General features: G+C 38.6%; 1 protein-coding gene across 5 annotated transcripts in view; it reads left to right on the forward strand.

Annotated features, from left to right (window-relative positions):
* The window catches only part of KCNQ5 (potassium voltage-gated channel subfamily Q member 5), a gene marked incomplete at both ends in the record, with an annotated part of 282,555 nt that overhangs the window by 211,992 nt on the left and 50,247 nt on the right, over positions 1 to 20,316 (forward strand). For all 5 annotated transcript variants that reach the window (XM_080342254.1, XM_080342250.1, XM_080342253.1 and 2 more), the window contains one exon: positions 3,879 to 4,005. In XM_080342254.1, coding sequence (XP_080198380.1) covers positions 3,879 to 4,005 — 127 coding nt within the window. The remainder of the gene's footprint in view (positions 1 to 3,878; positions 4,006 to 20,316) is intronic.

The raw sequence follows: 20,316 nt of genomic DNA on the forward strand, positions 1-20,316 counted from the left end.
GCAAAAGGATGACAAGATAGGGGAAAAGGAAGAAATTACACAGGCCAAATCATCCCTGCTCTACCTAGGATGTGAAGGGTTAGGTTTCCAGTGGGTCTAAGCTTGCTCATCAGTTCAAATACAGCCTTGCTGAATTTTGAAGGAGGCCAGATTTATCAACAGTGCAGGATTTTCCTGTTCTGATGTAAATGTTATTCATATCTCATAAGTAATCCAAAATTAATGAGGTTCCAGCATATTATACATCGGACAGAGATACTTGGAATGCATCGTTTTTACAGCAAGGCTACAAATCATATGATTTTTCCATCACATACCTTTTCAATTATGTTCTGATTTTCCGTTGCAATTGCTATGGAACTAAAATCAAGTTATTTAAAAGCCTAGATTTATGCTTAATTTTGTAATAAGCCATTCCTAATGAAATTAAAAAAATATATATCCTGATTTTGTTTGGGATACATCCTCCCAATATCTGTCTGTGAAACTAAGAACCTCATGACTGTGCAGCTGCCGTAGGAAAAAATAATGTCATTCCCTGGCCTGCATTAACCCTGACAGAGGTTTGACTTTACATTGTGACTGAGTGCGCTGATTACTAAAACATTGTGTTTTTCACAGTGGTGTTGGTTTCTTTGTTTCTCTCTGCTTCCAACCTGAACCAATCTAAAATACAACAAAACTGTCATATGTACTACTACGAAGAGTTTCTGTTTCAATGCATTCATGTTTTCTAGGAAAATCCTTTTCCTTTAGACTTTACACATGATGATATGTGTTCCCTTCAAAATCAGTTTTTCTTTGAGCAAGTTGGAATGACCAGGATATAAGGGTCATTTTGAAATATCACTAATTCAGACAGTGCAAAAGTGTAAAACCCCATTTCCACTTTGTTCAATGTTTTTTCCGTTACTAAAGCTTATACTGTATTTTAAAACCTCCAGAAATTTGATCTGTGTGGAAGAAAATAATATATAGTATTTTTAAAATCAGCAGTTCTTTTAGCATTCCAGTGCACAGAGCCAGATGTACCGCATTTGAGATCACTTACTATAACTACAGTGGCTGTTGTTAAAATTCACTTATATAGCAGAAACTTCAGTTGATTTTGAGATAACATCACTGTGCATAAATTCATAATGTTGCTAGAAATCATAACTATTTTTCTCACGGAATGAACAAGGATATTTCACATTGCATCTCCAGGAAGAATCTTATACTCTTGCTCCAAAAAAAAAAACACTTGAGAAAACATCCTTTTGCTCTTTTTCTTTCTCAGAATAGATATATCTCCATTAAGTTTCTATTTTAGTACGTGTATATGCATTTGTGTGTGAGAGACAAATAGGATTTCTGCCTCTGCCATATGAGTACACCATGTAGTACAAGAGACGCTCAAACACGTGCATTCAGCACACAATGACCTTTTTCCTCGTTGTATAACTGGGCAAGCACAGCAAATAGTAATTGGTAATAGTAGCACAGATAATACAAAACTGCATAGCACCGACTGGAAGAATAGTACACTACCGAAAAAATTACCTCTTTTGAACTTCTACCCGCATTTGTTTTGATACTGATTTAAACGACTTGAAGCTGTAGACCAGTCCTTCCAGAATCGTTAAGTACTTTCTGTTCTTGCCAGTTCTGCATCAGAGGCCCCGCTGGGGTCTGAGCTGTGATGGAGGACACGCTCCTGCGTGTGCGATCAGCTCCTCTAAGACGCCCATGGCCATTCCAGCGTCCTTCCAAAGCAAGAGGTGTTTCTCACGCATCTGTACACAGAGTCTGTTTTCCAGGAAAATGACAAACTTCAGTCAAATGAAGTGTGATTAGATTTTAACAAGGAAAATAGGAACTGGAAGCAAATAATGTTTCATGCTTTGCTGGCCTCCTCTCTTTTAGTATCTCCTACCTGTGCCCCAAAGAAGAAACTTCACGCAGAGAGTCAGATGTCAAACGGCATGGATCCCTACCATGCACCCCCATTAATTCAGAGACATCAGTTAACAATGTGTAAAACAGATCTGACAATTCATAATTTCACTACCACTGTAAGAGTGGTAGTCAAGTTACTAAAACACATATTCTTCCATTTTTCCAGTTGGCCTCTTGTGCATTTTATTCTTGGCCTACACAGAATTTCCTATAAGGACATATACCACATGATAGCCAACTATTAAGAATTATTGTTACTATATGGAAAACTCTTTCAGTTTTGCACATAATCCTTTCTGAAGATGTACAATAACTCTGTCCATGGAATTAAGTTGAAGTTTCTTGTAGCAGAATGAATAAAAAGAAAACCTTAAACAATCACATTCATTTTTCCATATATATTCTTTTCTAAGAAAAAATATGACATTTTTAGCAGAGGGATCTCATTCTGCTTTTGTAATTTAGGCATTCAATATGGGATTTACAAAATTGGAAACAAAGATACTGAAGAAGGTTTTAAAAACTCTTTCAATATGATTCAGTTATAAAAGCTGACATTTTAGGGAGAAATACTATGTTTTCAAATTTTTCTTTGACAGCAAAAGCAAATTAAACTGACAATATTTCAATGTACTGCCACTAATCATAAGCTAGTAAAGCACCAGTACATGACAGAATGTTAATAATGCCATTCGTTCAGGTAAATTAATGTCCGAGTTGACATATGTGATATTTACAGCCTTATCAGTTTGTAGAGTTATAGGATCTCACAGTCTAAAAACATGCAAACTGTTTATTGGGAAAAAGTCAATACTGGATAAACCCTACACTTGCAAATATTCCTCTGTTTAACTCCTTTGCAGTTCTTCCTGACCAGTACCACACTAGTCCTCATCCTGCAGGAATAACAAATTAATTGGCTGACAAGGAACAGCTTTCTCCTGGACATGGAAACACATTCAGCTGCCAAATAAAATACAACTTTAATCCTCTTCTTCTTGATGAGCTGTTTAAGAAACTCCTTCAAGCACTTCTTCTCCTTCTTTTGGTGAACACACAGATTTTTATTTTATCATCTCAAAACCCATAACTTTATCATGGTATTCCAGAAGAGTATCTGAGTTTAGAATTCCATACCACTGTGTACGTACTGTATCCCTGCATATTGTAGGGATTCAGTTTTCCTTAAGGTTCCGAGCTGAATTGTGCTCCAGTCTCTGTTGCTGCAACTCCGTTGACCTCACTGTTGTACTGAAAAATTTATTCCAATAGCAATTGCGTAATTACAGGTTGATGCTATTAAAATGGACAGTCTTAAAGAAGGTTCCAGTGTGAAAAAAAACAAGCCAGACAAGGAGAGATTTTTAAATACGTTCATTCACAAGTTGTCCAGGGAAAGTTATGCCTAGTGTGAACATCCATTTACTGTTCTACAAACAATTACATGCCCATTGTATGTAATAACACTCGTGTGTATCTTAACATACTTCTGGGAACAAATTGATTTCCTAAATGATTTTGCATCATCTCAGTCACTTCATCTGTATATTCCTACAATGATAATATATCTATCAAAACATTCAGCCATCAAATGAAGATCTGATTTTATGAATGTGGATATATAACATGTTCTTCACTAGCTGTCTAAATTACTTGAGGTCTGATCCTCAGTATCCAGACTCACTGACTATTTTGCTTTTATATTTTTTGTATATGATTTAGTTCTTCAATGTTTCATATTTAGTAGCCAGTCTTAGCAGATATTTAATTTTGTTTGGGTTAGACTTGCACCATTTACTAAGAAGGTCTGGGGACTGTTCTGTGTGTAAATCTTCAGATGCTCAAGGTGGGATTGCTAGACACACACAGTAGTCGTAAGTTTCCTGGCGCTTCAGTGTTGGTTACATGTAACAGGCATTTTTCTTATTTGCCCTTTCTAGGAATTTGTCATGATTGTTGTCTTTGGTTTGGAATTTATTATTCGTATCTGGTCTGCTGGATGCTGCTGTCGATACCGAGGATGGCAAGGAAGATTGCGCTTTGCAAGGAAACCATTCTGTGTAATAGGTGAGTGTCCCACCTCTAGTTTACTTTAAGATAAAAATAAACACCCTCCCCTTCTGTTTCCGTTCTGAATAAAAACTACTGGAATCAGACTCTGTTTACAGTAACTGGGTGTAAATTCAGAATAGCTGTGTGTCAGCTGTCATCTGCCCTGGGCTTTTCCAGATATAAAATCACAAAGTCCCTAAATACCAGTCCATCCATTTTTCTTAAGGCGTTTTCCTATGCGTGTCCTACAGCTGGCATGTATATTGGAAGAATGAAGGGCTGAGAGCTGATCTCACTGAAATACGTGGGAGCTGTATGCATTTAATGGACATATTACACATCTTGTATATACATGCATAGATACTACACACATATGTGCATACACTGTGTTCATCTTATTTAACTTCTGTGATCAGATATGTGTACATTGCAATGAGTTTGGATGTTGTTCCTACTTCCTGCATTGCTGCTTTATGCATGACAGTCCAGGTATCTATTCAGCCAGTGACTCTGGCATAGGACATAGCATACTTATACAACTATTTCAAGAGACTATTCCTCTCCTTTTTGCTCTAGAAATTGTCCATGAGAATGGTGAATAAGCCTACAGCCATACAAAACCCTACGTTGAAAAAGAAACTGCAGGAAAAAAAAAAAAAAGTAGAAACCAAGGATGGCTAACCAAATGTATCTGATAATTTCTTATTTTTCCGATGGTTTGGAGCAAATTCTTTTTACAGAACATCTGTGGAACTTCAGGATGTCAATGTCTCAACTTCTGTCTCAACTTTCTTCCTCTCTGCAGCTTTTAATTTAATCTACCTGTATCTTAAATTAACTTATAGATCGACCGGGGCAGGGAACATATTCTCCCATGCATCTATATGGCAGCCGGCACATGAAGTCTCATGCTTAAAGCCAGTACACACATGGGTCTCAGCGTAAACAGTGAATAACAAGTTGTCGTGTAGATTACTGCCATCCTGGTCTAAAAAAAAAAGTTATTCAGGTGTCCCGTGGCATAGCAGACTGATGCACTGGTTAGGGCTAATGCAAGCTTTAGCCTTCTGGCTCTTTCCCTGGTAAATCCATACCTTCTCCCACTGAGGAATTCCCACAGCAGAGAAAGGGTCTTTAGCAAGAGATGCATGTGTAGGTGGATGGCATCGCAGACTGTCTCCTCCTTGGAAAGACTAACCTCATCTACGCTATTTTATGGCACTGTAGGAGAGGGGCAAGTATTGGGATTGGCACTTGTTTTGTTCAGGCAGCAGTACCCCACCCCACCCCGCCTGGTGACAGGTCACACACTTGCTCTGAGATTCCCATGCCCGGCCAAAAGTGGAAAGAAAGTTCAAGAATCTTCCCAGCCTTTACCAGCCACCTGTCAAGGGAAGGCTAGAAATTTAGACATTCACTCTCCCTGGCATCAACAAACACGGCCGCCCTCCTTAACCAGACTTACCTTTATTCCAGGATTCTGTGGTACAGCTGAACCTTTGCAGTAGTCAGGTTTTGCCAGCACACAATTGGAAGAAAGCACCAGATTCTTAATTTGGTAAAATTAACCTACTTCAGCCATTTAGAACTTAGTAGAAACATATAAATCTTTAAAGAATTTTAACTTACTAGAATCATTTGACATCTCAGAGTGATTTGCTGCTTCCCAAATGCTGTTGTGTGGAAACACTAGCAGTTTGTTTGATTCAGCTTTTTTGTTTCTCTTCCATCTCTTGTCTCCATTCAGCTGGCGAGTTTTCTGCCAGTGATTAACTTTAGTCTGAGGTGTTAATTGCCAGCAAAAGTGAACAGAGAGGTTCTTCCTTGTTAAAAGCTCTGCATGTTAACTTGGGATGACTGATGCAGATTTTCACCCTTGCCTTTAAACAGCCCATAACTACCCTCCTACGGTTTGTGAAATAGTTCAGGCAGGTCTCCTGACATGGGCCTTGGTGAGTGTTGGGCTTTATTTAACCTGATTGTGGTTTTTCCTCTTTTCTCTGGAGTCCACCTGATTTCTTGTTGCACCTGTGTTCATACAGGCAACCTCTAGCCTTAAAAGCGTCTTCTCTGTCCCCCTTGCAACTGCATCACTTGCTGGCAGAATCAATTAGCAGCCAACAGTCTTTTGCTTGTGGATGACTTCCTATGTTGGTTCACTGGATGAAAAGGGAGCTTTGTTCAGCAAAACACTGTACAGCTACTGGCGCAGCTTCTGGAAACTAAACCAGTAGCTTGAATTTCTTGCCATTAATTATTCTGTGTATCTTTTCTGGACTTTAGTGTCCCTGAAGGGAGTTCCTGGTGTTCAGCATCTCTCCAGATTTGATCTTTTGACGAAGAACCTTTAGCAAGTCACCTTGGCTTTGCAGTCATGGCAAAGCGTGCCCCAGCAGTGTTAGCTAGAGCACCATCACTCATTAGACCACATATCAAATACTACACTCAATTTGCCCCTTCCAACACCCTACATGAAAGATGTCAATAAACTGGAGTTCATTTAAGGCAACCAAGATGATCAGTGCTGGAGCCTTTGCCCTATGAGGAGAGGGTGAAGGACCTGGGCTTGTTCAGCCTGGAGAAAGGATGGCTTCAAGGGGAACTCAGTGAACTCAGTGCTAAGGTCTCCTTAGAAGCACATGGCCAGTTTTGGCCTATCACTTTTCATACATTTGTTTAATTATTTACTTAGTAATCCATCAGGTATTCTTTCTGTTTATTGTTACAGTGGAATAATAATGGTTTAGAAGACTTAGTCTGTTTACTATTAATTAGAACTGCTATATATCTCCAGCAGATCTGTTCTCTGATTGTTTTTGTGATCAAACACAAATCGCATAAAGGAATGGCCTAAGAACTGGAAATAATAAATCTGAGGATTGCCTCAAGGGTCACATTCAGACAGCCTTTATTTTTTTCCATTAATAACCTAATAACCAGAAAAAAATATTCAGGGCCAAAGCTCTGTGCTTATGTTAATGTGCCTACAATGTCACTACCATGACAAATTAGTTCATCAAGCATTGCTGAGTGCTACCAGGTTAGTAATTATATCTATCAAGTTATTTGACAGTTTTGTACCCTTGTTTATTTCTGTAAAAATGGAAATAATAGTGTAGTATTAAACCTTGGTTTGTATTTTGTTCCATGTCAGGACTTAGCTGCCGTCCCTCACTTTCTCTCATTGTATATGAGCTTGTGTATGTAACATAAAGGGCATACCTATGTGCCCTTCCAGGTATATTCTTACAGCTGTACTTCTGCAAATTCTAAATTTCCTGGGTCTATCAGTCTGCAGCTTGGCTGTTAGCCCTGCTAAGGAATGTTGGTGTGTTATAGTGTGCAGAAGAGCAGCAATCCAGGCACAGCATCTCCCAGCTGCTGCCTCCAGGGCCAGAGACACTGATGCCTGGGAAGAACCCTGTGTCTGCCCGTGCCTTAGGAAGAACCGTGCTCCCTGAAGATACCCCAGACAAAAGAGGACATGTCTTCAAATTGGGAAAAAAGTATTACTTCCCCCCTTGTCAAGCCATTCAGGGACACTGAAATAAATGTAGAGTTCATTGTCCTTTCTCTAGCAATGGGCTTCCTAGATGTGACCTGACATGTGACCTGACAAAATTAAACTTCTGGCTACAGTCCTGTGTGTATGAGATGTTTTACCATCACAATGAAATTTCAGTCTGTGAGGATGACTCCTGCATGGTGGCACGTTATAAAAACAATGAGGAATAATAAATAATGAGCTGTAAGTCAGAAGAGTAAGATCCTGCCAATCTCACCTGCATGTCTGAAGTCTGCTGGGCTTTCAGAGGAGCTTCTTTCTCTCCACTGACTCTGTAGGAGACTTTGGGACTCCTACGTGAGGAAGCCCAGCAATGGCAAGTGAAGAGCCCATGAGCACACTTCCCTTCAAATGCTGGAAGCAGCAAATTTTAGTGTCTAAACTTCATGCGACTTCTAGATTTAAGTTTAGTGTTTGAAATTCCTATTTCAGATTTTTTTGCCCTTAAATTTGAGCCCACTTCTAGTAATATAACATTTCTCCAGGGCAGCTTCCTGGTGATCCAGCCCAGTGAAAGGTTTCATGTATTTCAGTCCATTAGTAGTTTCCCCACAGCTGCTCCTATTTTACCTCTAGTCAAGCTACAGCATGATGGAAATGTCACAAGTTCAAATTCTGTTGAGCCTGCAGAATGAACAAATTCCTAACAGGAAGCTTAAGTCCATTATCTGTAATCAGGCTCTTGAACTTCATGGCTGGCAAACCTCATTTCAGAGCATTAAATGATAGCAGCGGCTGTTGCATATTACTGGATCTATTTTTCATTAATTAGAGTGGTAATGAACCATCATATGGCACTTTTGTCAAACCTTTATATACAAATCCGTATCTAGTGTGCTACAAGATCTGCTGAACCTTTAATTTTAATTAATTCAATATATTTATGTAATGATAGGTTGTGTGTCTGTCACCTTGGCACTTAGACACGTTATATAGTTTGAATACAGACAGATAGTAAATCTGCTGCTCATGATAAACAATATAAACAGCCTCTCTTCAGTATAATTTGAACTCTAAATAACCCAGCGATAGTTTGTAATTAAGTATATACTTGACCAAGGAGGCACATCTCACATCACATCTCATTATAAATCCCAGCAAAACCAAGCTCCAGCGTGAGCAGATTCCATGCTGGAGGGATCTCCTGCCAGCCTGACTTGAACTCATCTCAGAACACGCTGCCCACTTCACTCCAGAAAATACTCTGATAGTAGTAGTAGGAGTATTAAGACTGGAAATTGAAATTTCCTCACATAATTCTAGCAGTCATAATTATATGCAATGAACAGAGGTGCTCTTTAGGTTAAAACAGTTCCAAGTTGTGTAGGTTTTTAAAACTAATATTTAGTGGCATACCTTCATGTTTGACAATCTTCGCAGTACAGTTTTTAGAAATGTGCAGGAAAAAGAATGTCTTTTGGATATCATCTATGGGCTCTTTCGCATTTACTTTTTCTGACTATCTCCCTCACTGCTGAATAAGGTACTATTTGCTATGAGTAAAGACATCAGGCTCTGGTCTTCTCTTTCTAGAAGCTGTGTGTCTGCTATTCAAAAGAAACCTGCAAGCTTGGTACAACGCAGTTCATGTTGAAATTTCTGGTGTGTGCTAAAGAATTCAGCAGCCTGTATTTGTTGATTAGCATGTTTTTTTGTGTCATTACATTACCCTGTCATTTCAAGTGCCTCCCATGACCTGGGCAACCCAAGTGAGGTGTGTCTAGCAACTTCTTTCCCGCTGGGCAGCTGTGGGTAGTGTCACGTTTCATCTTCCCGAGGCTTGTAGACTGAGATTTTGATATGAGGGCTGAGATTTTTTTGCATCCCTGTTCTGTGCAGTTGGTGAGACATCTGCTGATGAAGGAAGTCAACAAGGCTCATGTGAGATTTCTGATTAAATGATTTTTCATTGAAAACTAATCAGTATGATTAATTTAAAACAAAGTGATTCATGGAAACAAACCAATTCCCTTTTCCCTAGGGTAGGTATTTTATATTCAGTCTGGATCTTTTTCTCTTCATCATCAAAAATAGAAGCATTTTCTGAAACATGCAGAATAGCCAATAATGCAGTTTGTGCTTTCTGGATAAAGTATGGTTCAATTCTTGCTCTGGGAGATATGGTGCAAGAAACTTCAGCCCTGTTGAAACTATCCAAACATCAATAAATAATTCTTAATTGGTCCAGGGAGAGATGCTCTTTTACCCTGTCACCTGGTGTTAATTGTAGTCATCTGCTACATGAGAAACTTTGATTTTGTTTATCTGAAGAATAATCAGTCATTTGTAAATAGATACTTCCAACAGTACAAATTAAAAGAGATCCACACCAGAATGAATGAAATAGGTTAGAGCCCTGGGATGTGAAGAATCAGAGAATGAAGACAGGTTTGTGACAGAAAGCATGTTAAAAAGCCAGAGACCTTTTACTAAAAAGAATTCACTTGTAATGTTAGAATTATTTTCTTATAAGGCATGAAGATTTTTTCCCAATCATAAGGTAGTACCTGCATTAAAATCTTCAGCAATTCCTAATTCAGTTCACTTTTGTTAGGCAAGTCTCCTGAAGTCAAATGTCACAGTCAAGTGATTTTGAAATAATGAGGTTCTCTGTCCATACTGAGATTCTGTAAATGATTCATGGAGTCTTTCAAACGACTGATGATATCTCATATTTGAATTTCAGAAAATGTCTTGTAGTGTAATAATAATAATTGTTTGTTGTTATTATTAAATATTAATAAATAATATGTATTATAAAATATTTCATGGTATAAGTGTGTATAATAGAACTTCCAGTGCTACTTATAACCCACAAAGTTTCAATGACTTGGAAATGTGCAGTAAGAAGGAGGTAAGCAACTGATAGACCTAGAATGAGTCAATATTCTCTGGTTTCAGAGTTGATATGTTCAATTTTGCTCACACTTTTTAGAGACTGGCTTTAAACTTGTTGCTACTAGAGATAGCCAGTATATGAAGATGCTTATAGAAATACCTTTCTTTCCACTACCTCTCTTTATTTGATTTGAGGTATTCATGTCCTGACTTCCTAGGCTGAATTCCCATCATATCCATAGACAAGATAGTTGCTCAGATTTCCAAACATACAAGTAAATTCTCCAATCCAAATTAAGTAATTGTTAATGTAAGCACTGGTGTGGAAGTTAGAAGTGGACAGGATTGTGCCAAATGCACTTATCCAACTACCTCAGCATATGGAGTCTGAAAAGCGGTACAACAGTTGTTCAAATTTTATTGTTCCTAGGGGAAAAAAAAATATATATATATATATATATATAATTTATTTATTTATTTTAATGAAGTGAGTAACATTTCAGAGCCTGGTTGATTTAGAAGAACATACTCAGCTTTCTTGGCTTATTTCTAGATGTTGTGCTGCAGATCAGCTGCTTCAGTGTGTGACATTCCTTGTAACTCCCATCTCAGATCATCGTCAGCTGGTTCCCGTCCCGTAGCTCCTCTGTGAGAGGAATTGCCACTTCAGTGGCTGTGCAGGTCTTGCTTTTGCAGCAGCAAATGCTGCTCTCCAGGCAAAAATCTGAATCGTTTAGGCATATTTCCATATTGGTCCAAAATAGCATCCCATTAGACTAGGTGTTTGCTATTTTGGACTTCTGCAAGTGCCCTTTATCATTGGCACATGTGCTGCGTCTCACAAGGGCTGTGGTATCCCTGGCTTGCGGTACCACTTCATTTCAAAAGCCACTTTCAGTGTGACTTCTACTTTATTACCATGCCTATAGTTACTTAGGGGTGCTTCAGCAGCATGTTAACATAAATTTCAACATTAATACCTCAGTGTGGTACATTAGACAACTGTCGATCTGACTATTTGAGCCATGATTGACTACTCTTGCTAGTGTTAGTCAATCAAATTGTCCTTTCTCTCATGGTGTCCCAGCCTCACCTCTGTGAGCACAAATGAAGATATTTCAAGAGGTCTTTGGAATTATTGGCTTGCCATATACTGCAGGAATCTTTGTAGGGTGGTTTGAAAGTGCTATGCAAACAGAGGAAATGTAGTGAGAAATGATCACCATAGGTGTTGTATTGTGCACAACCACCTCCTTCACACTTTTCTGTAATAGTAACACGTTTAATAATCCTTTTGCACAGATGACTTTGTTCCTTTTACATTCACCATGCAGCATGCTGCTATCTTATATTTGCTGTATGTCTTTCTGTCTCTTTGGTGCTTCTAGTTTACAATGATTACTCTAACACTTGTTCAGTTTTGTGACTTCATTTCTGCCTTTGCTTAAAACTAGTTTATTTCTGTTCAGGTCATCTGTGTGTGAATGAGGTCTCCACGAAAAGGGCCAGAGGTGCAGTCAGTTAAAAACAGTGGTTGCATTTTTCTTGGCTGTATTGTCATTTAGAAAAATAGGCATTTTCAGTTATTTTAGAGATAGTGTTATTTTCTTCAAATGCAGTTTTCTGGTATCTGCTGAGCTTTAGTTTATTAACTGGCAATGCTCACAGTTTAAAACACAAGCTTTGCCCACTGTTACGTTCAGTATAGTCAAACTGATTGCCAGGTGTCGTCACCCAGCCTTGCAGCTAGCTTATTAGTGATCACGAAGCTTGAGGAAATTCAGTTTCCACAGATGTTTCCATTCTTTTACATCCCTTCAGAGAACGGTGTGTTGCCACTAGCACTGCTAACGTGACAGATGGGCAGAGTAGTCCAGTGGGAATTGCAGGAAATCTCTATTTTTATGATCCTGCCTCGAATGGTTACCCTCCAACTGCTACATTAGGAAAAGACTTGTGTACAAGAAGAGCAAGTACAGTTTTTTAGTTCCTCCTTTTTACAGTTGCTATGCTAAATACAGCAATTAGGAAGGATTTGACAATGTAACAACATTGTTACATTGTATAACAGAGTTACAATATTTATATCTTAAGTTTAATACAGCTAAGTAGAAATATTTGCATATTTCTAGATGGCAAATTGGGCATGTTCTGCACATTTTAATTTCCTCCTTTCCCACTCCTACCACTTAAGCACTGGGTTCCCATAAACTGTGGACTCCTCCTAAAGAAAAATTACATTTTTTTACCTTTAAGCTTGTGTTGATTAACTCTCAAAAGAGAGGATTTGACCTTTTTGCTGATAGGTGATATTGCTGTCAATAACAGATCTAAGGAAGGTATCCTCCTGATCTGTTTTATGGCAACCTATGTACGCTCCGAAATGGTGTAAAGGCTTATCTGAGTCTGGCCTAAGCCGTGCCTGATGTAGAAAGAGAAAGCTCCAGCCGCTTGCTTCCACCCTCATGCCACCCAGTCCTGGTGGCCCAGGGCCTGTGTGCCACCATCTTGGGAGCAGCCAAGCCAAGGCCTGGCCCCTTCAGCCCTGGGGCTCCTTTTCGCCAGCCCAGCCTGATCATGAGACCCCCATGCTGGAGGCTGCTTCGTTTCAGATGGAAATGTCACAAGGCAGAGTGGAGAGGTTGTCACACAGCGTGGCATGATCCACTATATTGAAGATCTCATTTTGGGATTGCCTCCTGTTTGGTTTGTGAGAGGGCTACCAGATAATGCTTTCTACCCTCTCGGACAGGCACAGAACAGAGCTTCTATTTCTTTCTTCATATCTCCTACACTGGGAGGTCTCAAGGGTGGCCACAAAGTGCCCCACACTTGTGTTCTCCAAAACATTTAAAGCTTCTTTTTCGCACCGTGGTCTCTCTTAAGCTACCCACATGCAAATTGCAAGCAGGGTAGCAGCTGAGGATGAAAAGTGGCTGGAAATCTCCATTTCCATGTTGTCTGAGTAAAATCTGTATTTACAGAAACAGAGGAGTCCCAGGAGGCACTCACACTGACTGCGCAAACATCCAAAATAGTTGTGTAGGTTGGGAATGCAAGTTCTGGCTGTAGGCAGCAGGGAGAGGTGTGTGCCTCCAGAGAACAGCTCAGAAAACTTGAAGTAGGAGTTAATGTCTTTCAGTCAACACTAGGGAACCCATGTTCCTGCCCTCAAAACCTGCATTAGATACCTCAGCTAGATACTGGATGCCTCCTGTTCTCTCCAGCCCTGTGAATGTGAGAACAGATTATTAATACTGTCTCTCCCCTCTCCATCTACAAACATGCTTTTTCTCTCCCTCACAGACATGCTCCCCTGCTCTTTTCATCACCTTTACTTCTCACTTTTTGCCTGTCCACTTTCACCCTCTCATCTAGGATTCTCTGATTCCCAGGGGTTTTTTTGGCCTTTCTGCTCCCATACCACTGCATCACATTCACTTTATGCACAACCTGGGAATGCACTAGATGGACACTTCAACACCGTGCCCTTCTGGCCCTCCCTGACATTTTGGAGTATGATTGCAAAGTCTGTGAAAAGGCAGCTCCTGCCTACGATGACACAGCACAGAGACACAACTGCTTCCCCTGCTGGGCTGGATCATGTAGGAGCCCCATTCAGTGTCTTTCTACATACTGGCCAGAGGTGCAGTCAGTTAAAAACAGTGGTTGCATTTTTCTTGGCTGTATTGTCATTTAGAAAAATAGGCATTTTCAGTTATTTTAGAGATAGTGTTATTTTCTTCAAATGCAGTTTTCTGGTATCTGCTGAGCTTTAGTTTATTAACTGGCAATGCTCACAGTTTAAAACACAAGCTTTGCTTATGTTTAGATATCTCTAAAAAAGGTGTTAATACCTGCAGCCCAAACAGCCAATCACACAATATTTTTGTTCGGACGTTGGGTAACCAGTGATTGACCCATGCGGCAATTTGGATCCTCTGAAAGATCTACTTCCAGCAATTCAGGGAGAAACATCCATTTTTTTCTTTAATTTTCCCAGGTTATACTTTTATATCCTGTGGCAATGAATTTTACAAGTTAATTGCATGTTGTACTTCTTTTTATCAGATTTAAATTGTCTTTTGATCTCACTTTTATAAGGAGGGGTAAATAGGAGGCATCCAACAGACCTTCTTATCGTCTGCTACTTTGCATACCTCTATCTGCCATCTCATATTTGTCTTCTGACTAACCACTCCTAAATTATTCAGCCTTTCCTCCATACACAAGTCGTGCCATGCCTGTAGTTATTTTGTTTTTTTCTTGCTGATAACTTTGTGGTTTTCTTACAGTCTGACCTAATGAGCCTCTTTATTTATCAGATGTGTGTGTGTCTGATTATCCATCCTGCTGCCTTTCACTCCAGAAGTCCTCAGGTTTTTTTTCTCTCCGCAACAATAGCCTTTTTCACTGTGGTCTACTATCATCCCAAAAAAAGCCTCAGACATAGTAAAGTGACTAGCAAACCCTGTTTTCCCAGGGCTTCTAAGTTACTGGGCAGAATAAGTGAAGATTTATGGGAAGGATTTGCATGTGTTACTGATGGTTTGTTTCTCTGGTTAGACAGAAATTGGGTTGGTGAACACTGGGTCAAAGACATGGTTTTAAATGTGTTTCTGTCAGACTGTCTTAAAGGCAAATAAAACTGGAAAAATAGTGCTTTATTCCTTCTGGCAGGTGCTTATTAATATTGTTAAAGATCAATTATTGAAAAAGGCTAATAAAGTATACATCCATGATAGGCTTGCAATTGAACTTAATCTTAGCTTGCGGGAGGCCCTTAGATTTTTGAGATTTATTGAGCCAGCTGTTAATAATATAAAGATACTTGCTGAGGATTTATTCAGTCCATAGATAGAGTATGTTCTCAGCAGGGCCATGAACTTTAATTGCTAGCAGTACAAAGACAGGTGAAATGTTCCCGTTAATGTTGTTGTTCTTTATCTGACTGAATAAAAAATGGTAACCATAACCACAATTTAAAATTCAGTATTTATTGAGCTGTTGTGATTTTCAGCCCACAGCAGAATATTTTGGCTATCTATAACAAAAGGTAAAATTCCATTATTTTGATATATTTGTCATCATGACATCATGAAAGTGTGCTACTCTTACACAGGAACAGTGTACATATACTTTTAGTACATTGGCATATTAATGAGTAACATCAGTTGATCCATTTTTGGGGATGAAATTAAGATCTCATTATAAACCTTGGTTAAAAAAATGACAAAATAAAAATATGACCCATCTTCTTCATTCTGGAATTTCATAGGGGAATATTTAGTTTTATTCTAAATATGTCCAGTATTCACTCTTTCAAGATATTCCTTGTTCTCAGTTTCAAAAATTGTTTGACCCACAGATTCCAAATGTCTTGCATTTGGTTAACTTTGCTAACAAGTGTCTTTGACTAGTTTCCAACTTTGTTTTATTTTGTTTGAGGGCAACATATGATTGAGTAAAGAGCTTTACTCAAGGTGTAGTGGAGGCATACTAAGGTGCCTGTGAAGAAAGGGATTTACTGGTGCTGCCTGGAGGGACTATTCATAGATAGAAGAAACATGGGATAGTTCTCCTTGACTTACAAAGACTGTACAGAAGAGCTCGCCAGCAACACACCATGGGGTGCAGCCCCATTGGCACAAAACCGCTTTGCAGAGCTGACCCCATTCCCAGCACCAAACTCTGGGGGCTCCCATCAAATCTTGAGTTTCAGCATCAGGACACGGTGCTGTAACTAATCCTCACAGTGTTTGCAGTTCTAAAAGCTTTGAACTGGTCTGCTAAAGCATGTTTGCAGTTTAATGCAGAGTTTATTTTCTGTGGCACTGAAAATATATGAAACATAACCTATTTTATACCATATTGTGTCGTGGTTTAATGCCAGCTGGCAACTAAGCACCATGCAGTGGTACTTTTATAATATAAATACATGTGTATTTTATATTGTGCATTATTTCATAATTACATATTATATGGGGTTTATATATCATGTAAATAATACTATATATTAGTTTATCTCCATTTTTAAATGTTAATTTAATTTCTCTTAAATAATTTTAATTCCTACCATTTTATTTTTGCCGAAAAAGGCAGCTTTACATGTTGGTGAGCTGCTTTTCTAAATTGGCCCACTTTGGTTGTGTAAAATTATCATGTATCCTAGAAAGAAGATGTCTGTATTTCCAGGAGGTCACTTTCATTTCATATTAAGATACTTTGTTTACTCCGATGATTCCAATACATTACAAACAAAAACTGTAGATGGAGAGAAGGGTTCAAGATGGTTCAGATCTTTTGATCTCTTCACTGAAGTATTGCTCAGGTGATGACTAAGGAAAATCCAAATTTCTATGCACAGATCAGTTTTAGTGGACTCCTTAGAACTGAAGTCACTGACTAATGTTCCATTGTTAGAAGAAAATAAAATCAATAGAGTAGACATAGTAACCTCTGGACTTTTTTGTTAATTCCACTGCAGTGCCTAGACAACATTAGACATTTCTGTAAACTTTTTTCTCTTCTATGTGCCACTGCCATACCTCCCTATCCTCCTGTTTTTCAACAGTAATAAAAGTCAATTTTCATACTCATCTGTGTTTATCTCTGCTAATTATCTTGATACGCAAAACTATATCACTCTCCTACTTCTAGAAATAACATGTTGTTTGCATCTTGAAAAATGATTATAATAGGAAGCAAAATCACCAACTTGTTTTGCCTGTAATGATGATTAATACAGTTTCCATCCAGAGATTGATATATATTTGAAAACGCAAAGACCTTTTGGCTCGAGTGACAACAACATCTGCAAAAATCAAGCAGCATCATCCATCCCAAGAATTTCCTGAAGATATCCTGCCAATTATTTTTACTAGTAGGTGACGATTAATCGTAACCTGTGTGGCATCTGAGAAGAGAGATCCAATCCCTGACCAAAAAAAAAGGCTACATTCAGACATAGCTGAAAGCAAATTTTGTTAGGACTTGAGATCCTGAGCACCATTATTTTTAGTGTATGCAAAACCCAGGTTATCTCTTATTGCTTGGGGTTTTTTGTTCTTGGTGTTGTTTAGGCTTTTTTTCTCTGTAGAATTGAGGCCTTATTGCTGTACATCTACTCAGCTTTTTGTGGGACGTGCAGAACTCAGCTTCCTGCCTCTCCCAAATTACGCTAGAGATGTTCAGATGATATAATTCAATGGATGATATAAAACTGCTTTTTAATAGTTGGAGAATAATACTTGAGCCTATCGTATTTCAGAGGGTGAATTCAGGTGACCTCAAAAGACCATATGTCTCCAGAGTAGTCTCCAAAAATCCGGTTTGCAGATTTCGACAGTCTTTCACATACTGAATTGTACTTTAGCAATAAATGGTTCTGCTTCTTCCAGTGGGACAATTTACAAAATATTATAACATTCATAATCTTTCTAAGTATTATAATATCGATCATATCTCTATTCAGAGATTTAATTGCAGGTTTGATCTAAGAAAAAAATAAAAAACAATAAAAGGTTAAGATTCTGAACATTTTAAAGATAAAAATATTGAAAATTCTTGATTTCTGGGCTGAATACTTACACAAGGTCACTGGAAGTTCAGGCCATATTAGACCAAATTTTGCCGCCATAACTATGTGAAATATCCCACTGATTTCATAGCAAGGGTTTTTTTTCAGAGAGCAAAGAAGGCTCCACCTGCTAAAAACATCACAATTTGCCTCTTTTCAAATTAACTGTTGCAGCATTCTCTAATCATAGTTTTTATTCTTTGCCCTCTTGAACCAGTAGAGGGAAGTGGTTCATCCCTTGTTTGAAGCTAAAAGCATTTTTGCAGCCAGTCATGATGAAACAACCTTTTCCATTCCATGACCTTTCTCAACAAGTGCTCAAGGAATAATGAGACAATTATTTCCCTCTCTGAATACCCTTCTATTAGGCTATTCAGAAGCCTTAAAATGTATGAATGTCTTTTTCTTTTCCTTTTTTTTTTTTTCATCTAACCCACAAGAGCATAAAATACACCAATGATAAACATATTACTAGGCTGCGCAAAAAGCCTGTTTTTCCTATATAAACAGACCTTTTCTTTAAGGAGTCTGATAAAGAGCACCCTTATTTTCACACACTAATGTGTGGCTTAAGTCAGGTGTCAATCATCAGGCTACACCTTGTACTACTTTGAACTGTCAATTTATATCAGTTTAGGGTAGAGTCCATTTAATATACTTTTGTTATCATGTTTCTATGGTGCGAGGTGCTCAAATACAGGGCCCTGGAATGTGTGTTAACTGTGCTGTAGCGTCTGATTAAAATTCAAAGTACATTTCTACATTGACGATACCCTCCAGCCCCAGCCAACTAGCTGTGGAGATTATTGTAGACAAATTGAAGGGAGTTCTGAGTATAGCAATAAACACAATGAAGCTACTGGAAGGACTGATGTCTGAAGAGATATTAGAAAAACTAAAATGCTGGTCACTCCTTCCCACCACTCACACCTCCTTGCAACTCAGAATTGAAAGTTGTTAATTATTGACACAGTTGTTGTAAATCTGGATTGAAACTTATTTAAACTCCTTAATGAGTGAGATTAATTGCTCACTGTGCTGCAATATGTCTGCATAACCTGTGCCATTGGAATCAGATGGAACCAATATCAAAGCACCCTCGGTGCTCTTAGTCACTTCTGAAGCCCAGTAGCTTTATATTGCCACAGAATCGGAGTGCTGTTTGTTTTGGGAGCAGCTTTGAAATTCAGGATAATGAACTGCCCTGAGAACTATCCATAAGAAATGACCACTACAAGCCATGTCTTTTCTCTGGGTCATAGATAATCACTCTAGCCCAAAATTAGACCTTAGAAGGACAACCTAAGGGTAGCCTAAATTTTGTTATATTCTTGACAGTTAATTTCCTTTGTGAGTTAATACAGCTGCAGGCTAGATAAACCACATTCTTGAGATTTTCTGCTTATTTCTGCAGTTTTGGGGGCAGATGTGTCCTACTCTTGTGCTAGCTTGTTGCCTTTCTGTACTGTTCTGTAGCCACACCAGACACAGTAATTGAGAGGCATTGTAGTCTCCTACGTATTCAAGGATGTGTAAACTGGGAGCATTTTCTGTGAATTTATGGTAAACACTGTTTTGATGATATAGTGATGATCATAAAAATGATTAAATATTGTTCATTTTCTATTCAGATATTATCAGAGAAAAAATAGCACAAGATTCATTTAACCTGTATTGGCTCAAAGTGTCATTTTTATTTAGAAGGAAATGACATTCCAACTCATCAGCATTAAATGCAGGCAACAGGAAAAGCTCTCGCTAACATCTTCTTATACACTAAGATTTTGAAGAATAAGAAAGAGAAAGATAATGCAGGTTTGTGTATTAGTTGGAGCATGTACATGAGCTTTGAGCAGGTGGGAGATTGCCATTAATTACATTTCCTAATAAAATCCTGATGTTTTTTCTTGTCCTGATGGCACATCAAGGCTTTGGGACATTTCACAATGTCCAAGTAAAGCTTCTCTGTTCTTCTTTTTACCTATAGAAATGGGCCTATTAGCATGATACCTTTGAATACTATAAAATCTCACAACAGCCAAAAAAAGTTCATAGTAGGGAAGTTACATTGAAAAAGTCATTAGAAGTAAAGCGATCCATTATGATGATTTGTTATGCCTCCTTTTTTAATCAGCTCAAAAATGCTAACCACATCTCCATCAGTGACCCAAGTGAGCCAAAGTTTCTGGCCAATCTTGAGCAGGGTGAGGGAGCCCAACGCTGGCCCCACGCTGTGACCTGAGGAACTCGGGCTGGCGCACCTCTCATGAACTATTCGAGTTGCGGGGTGTTGCATTGCTGGGCTTTGTTTACTTGTCTTTACTAGTATGTCAATATTTTAGTG

Source organism: Nesoenas mayeri (assembly GCF_963082525.1).
Source record: "Nesoenas mayeri genome assembly, chromosome: 3".
Classification (NCBI taxonomy): Eukaryota; Metazoa; Chordata; class Aves; order Columbiformes; family Columbidae; genus Nesoenas; species Nesoenas mayeri.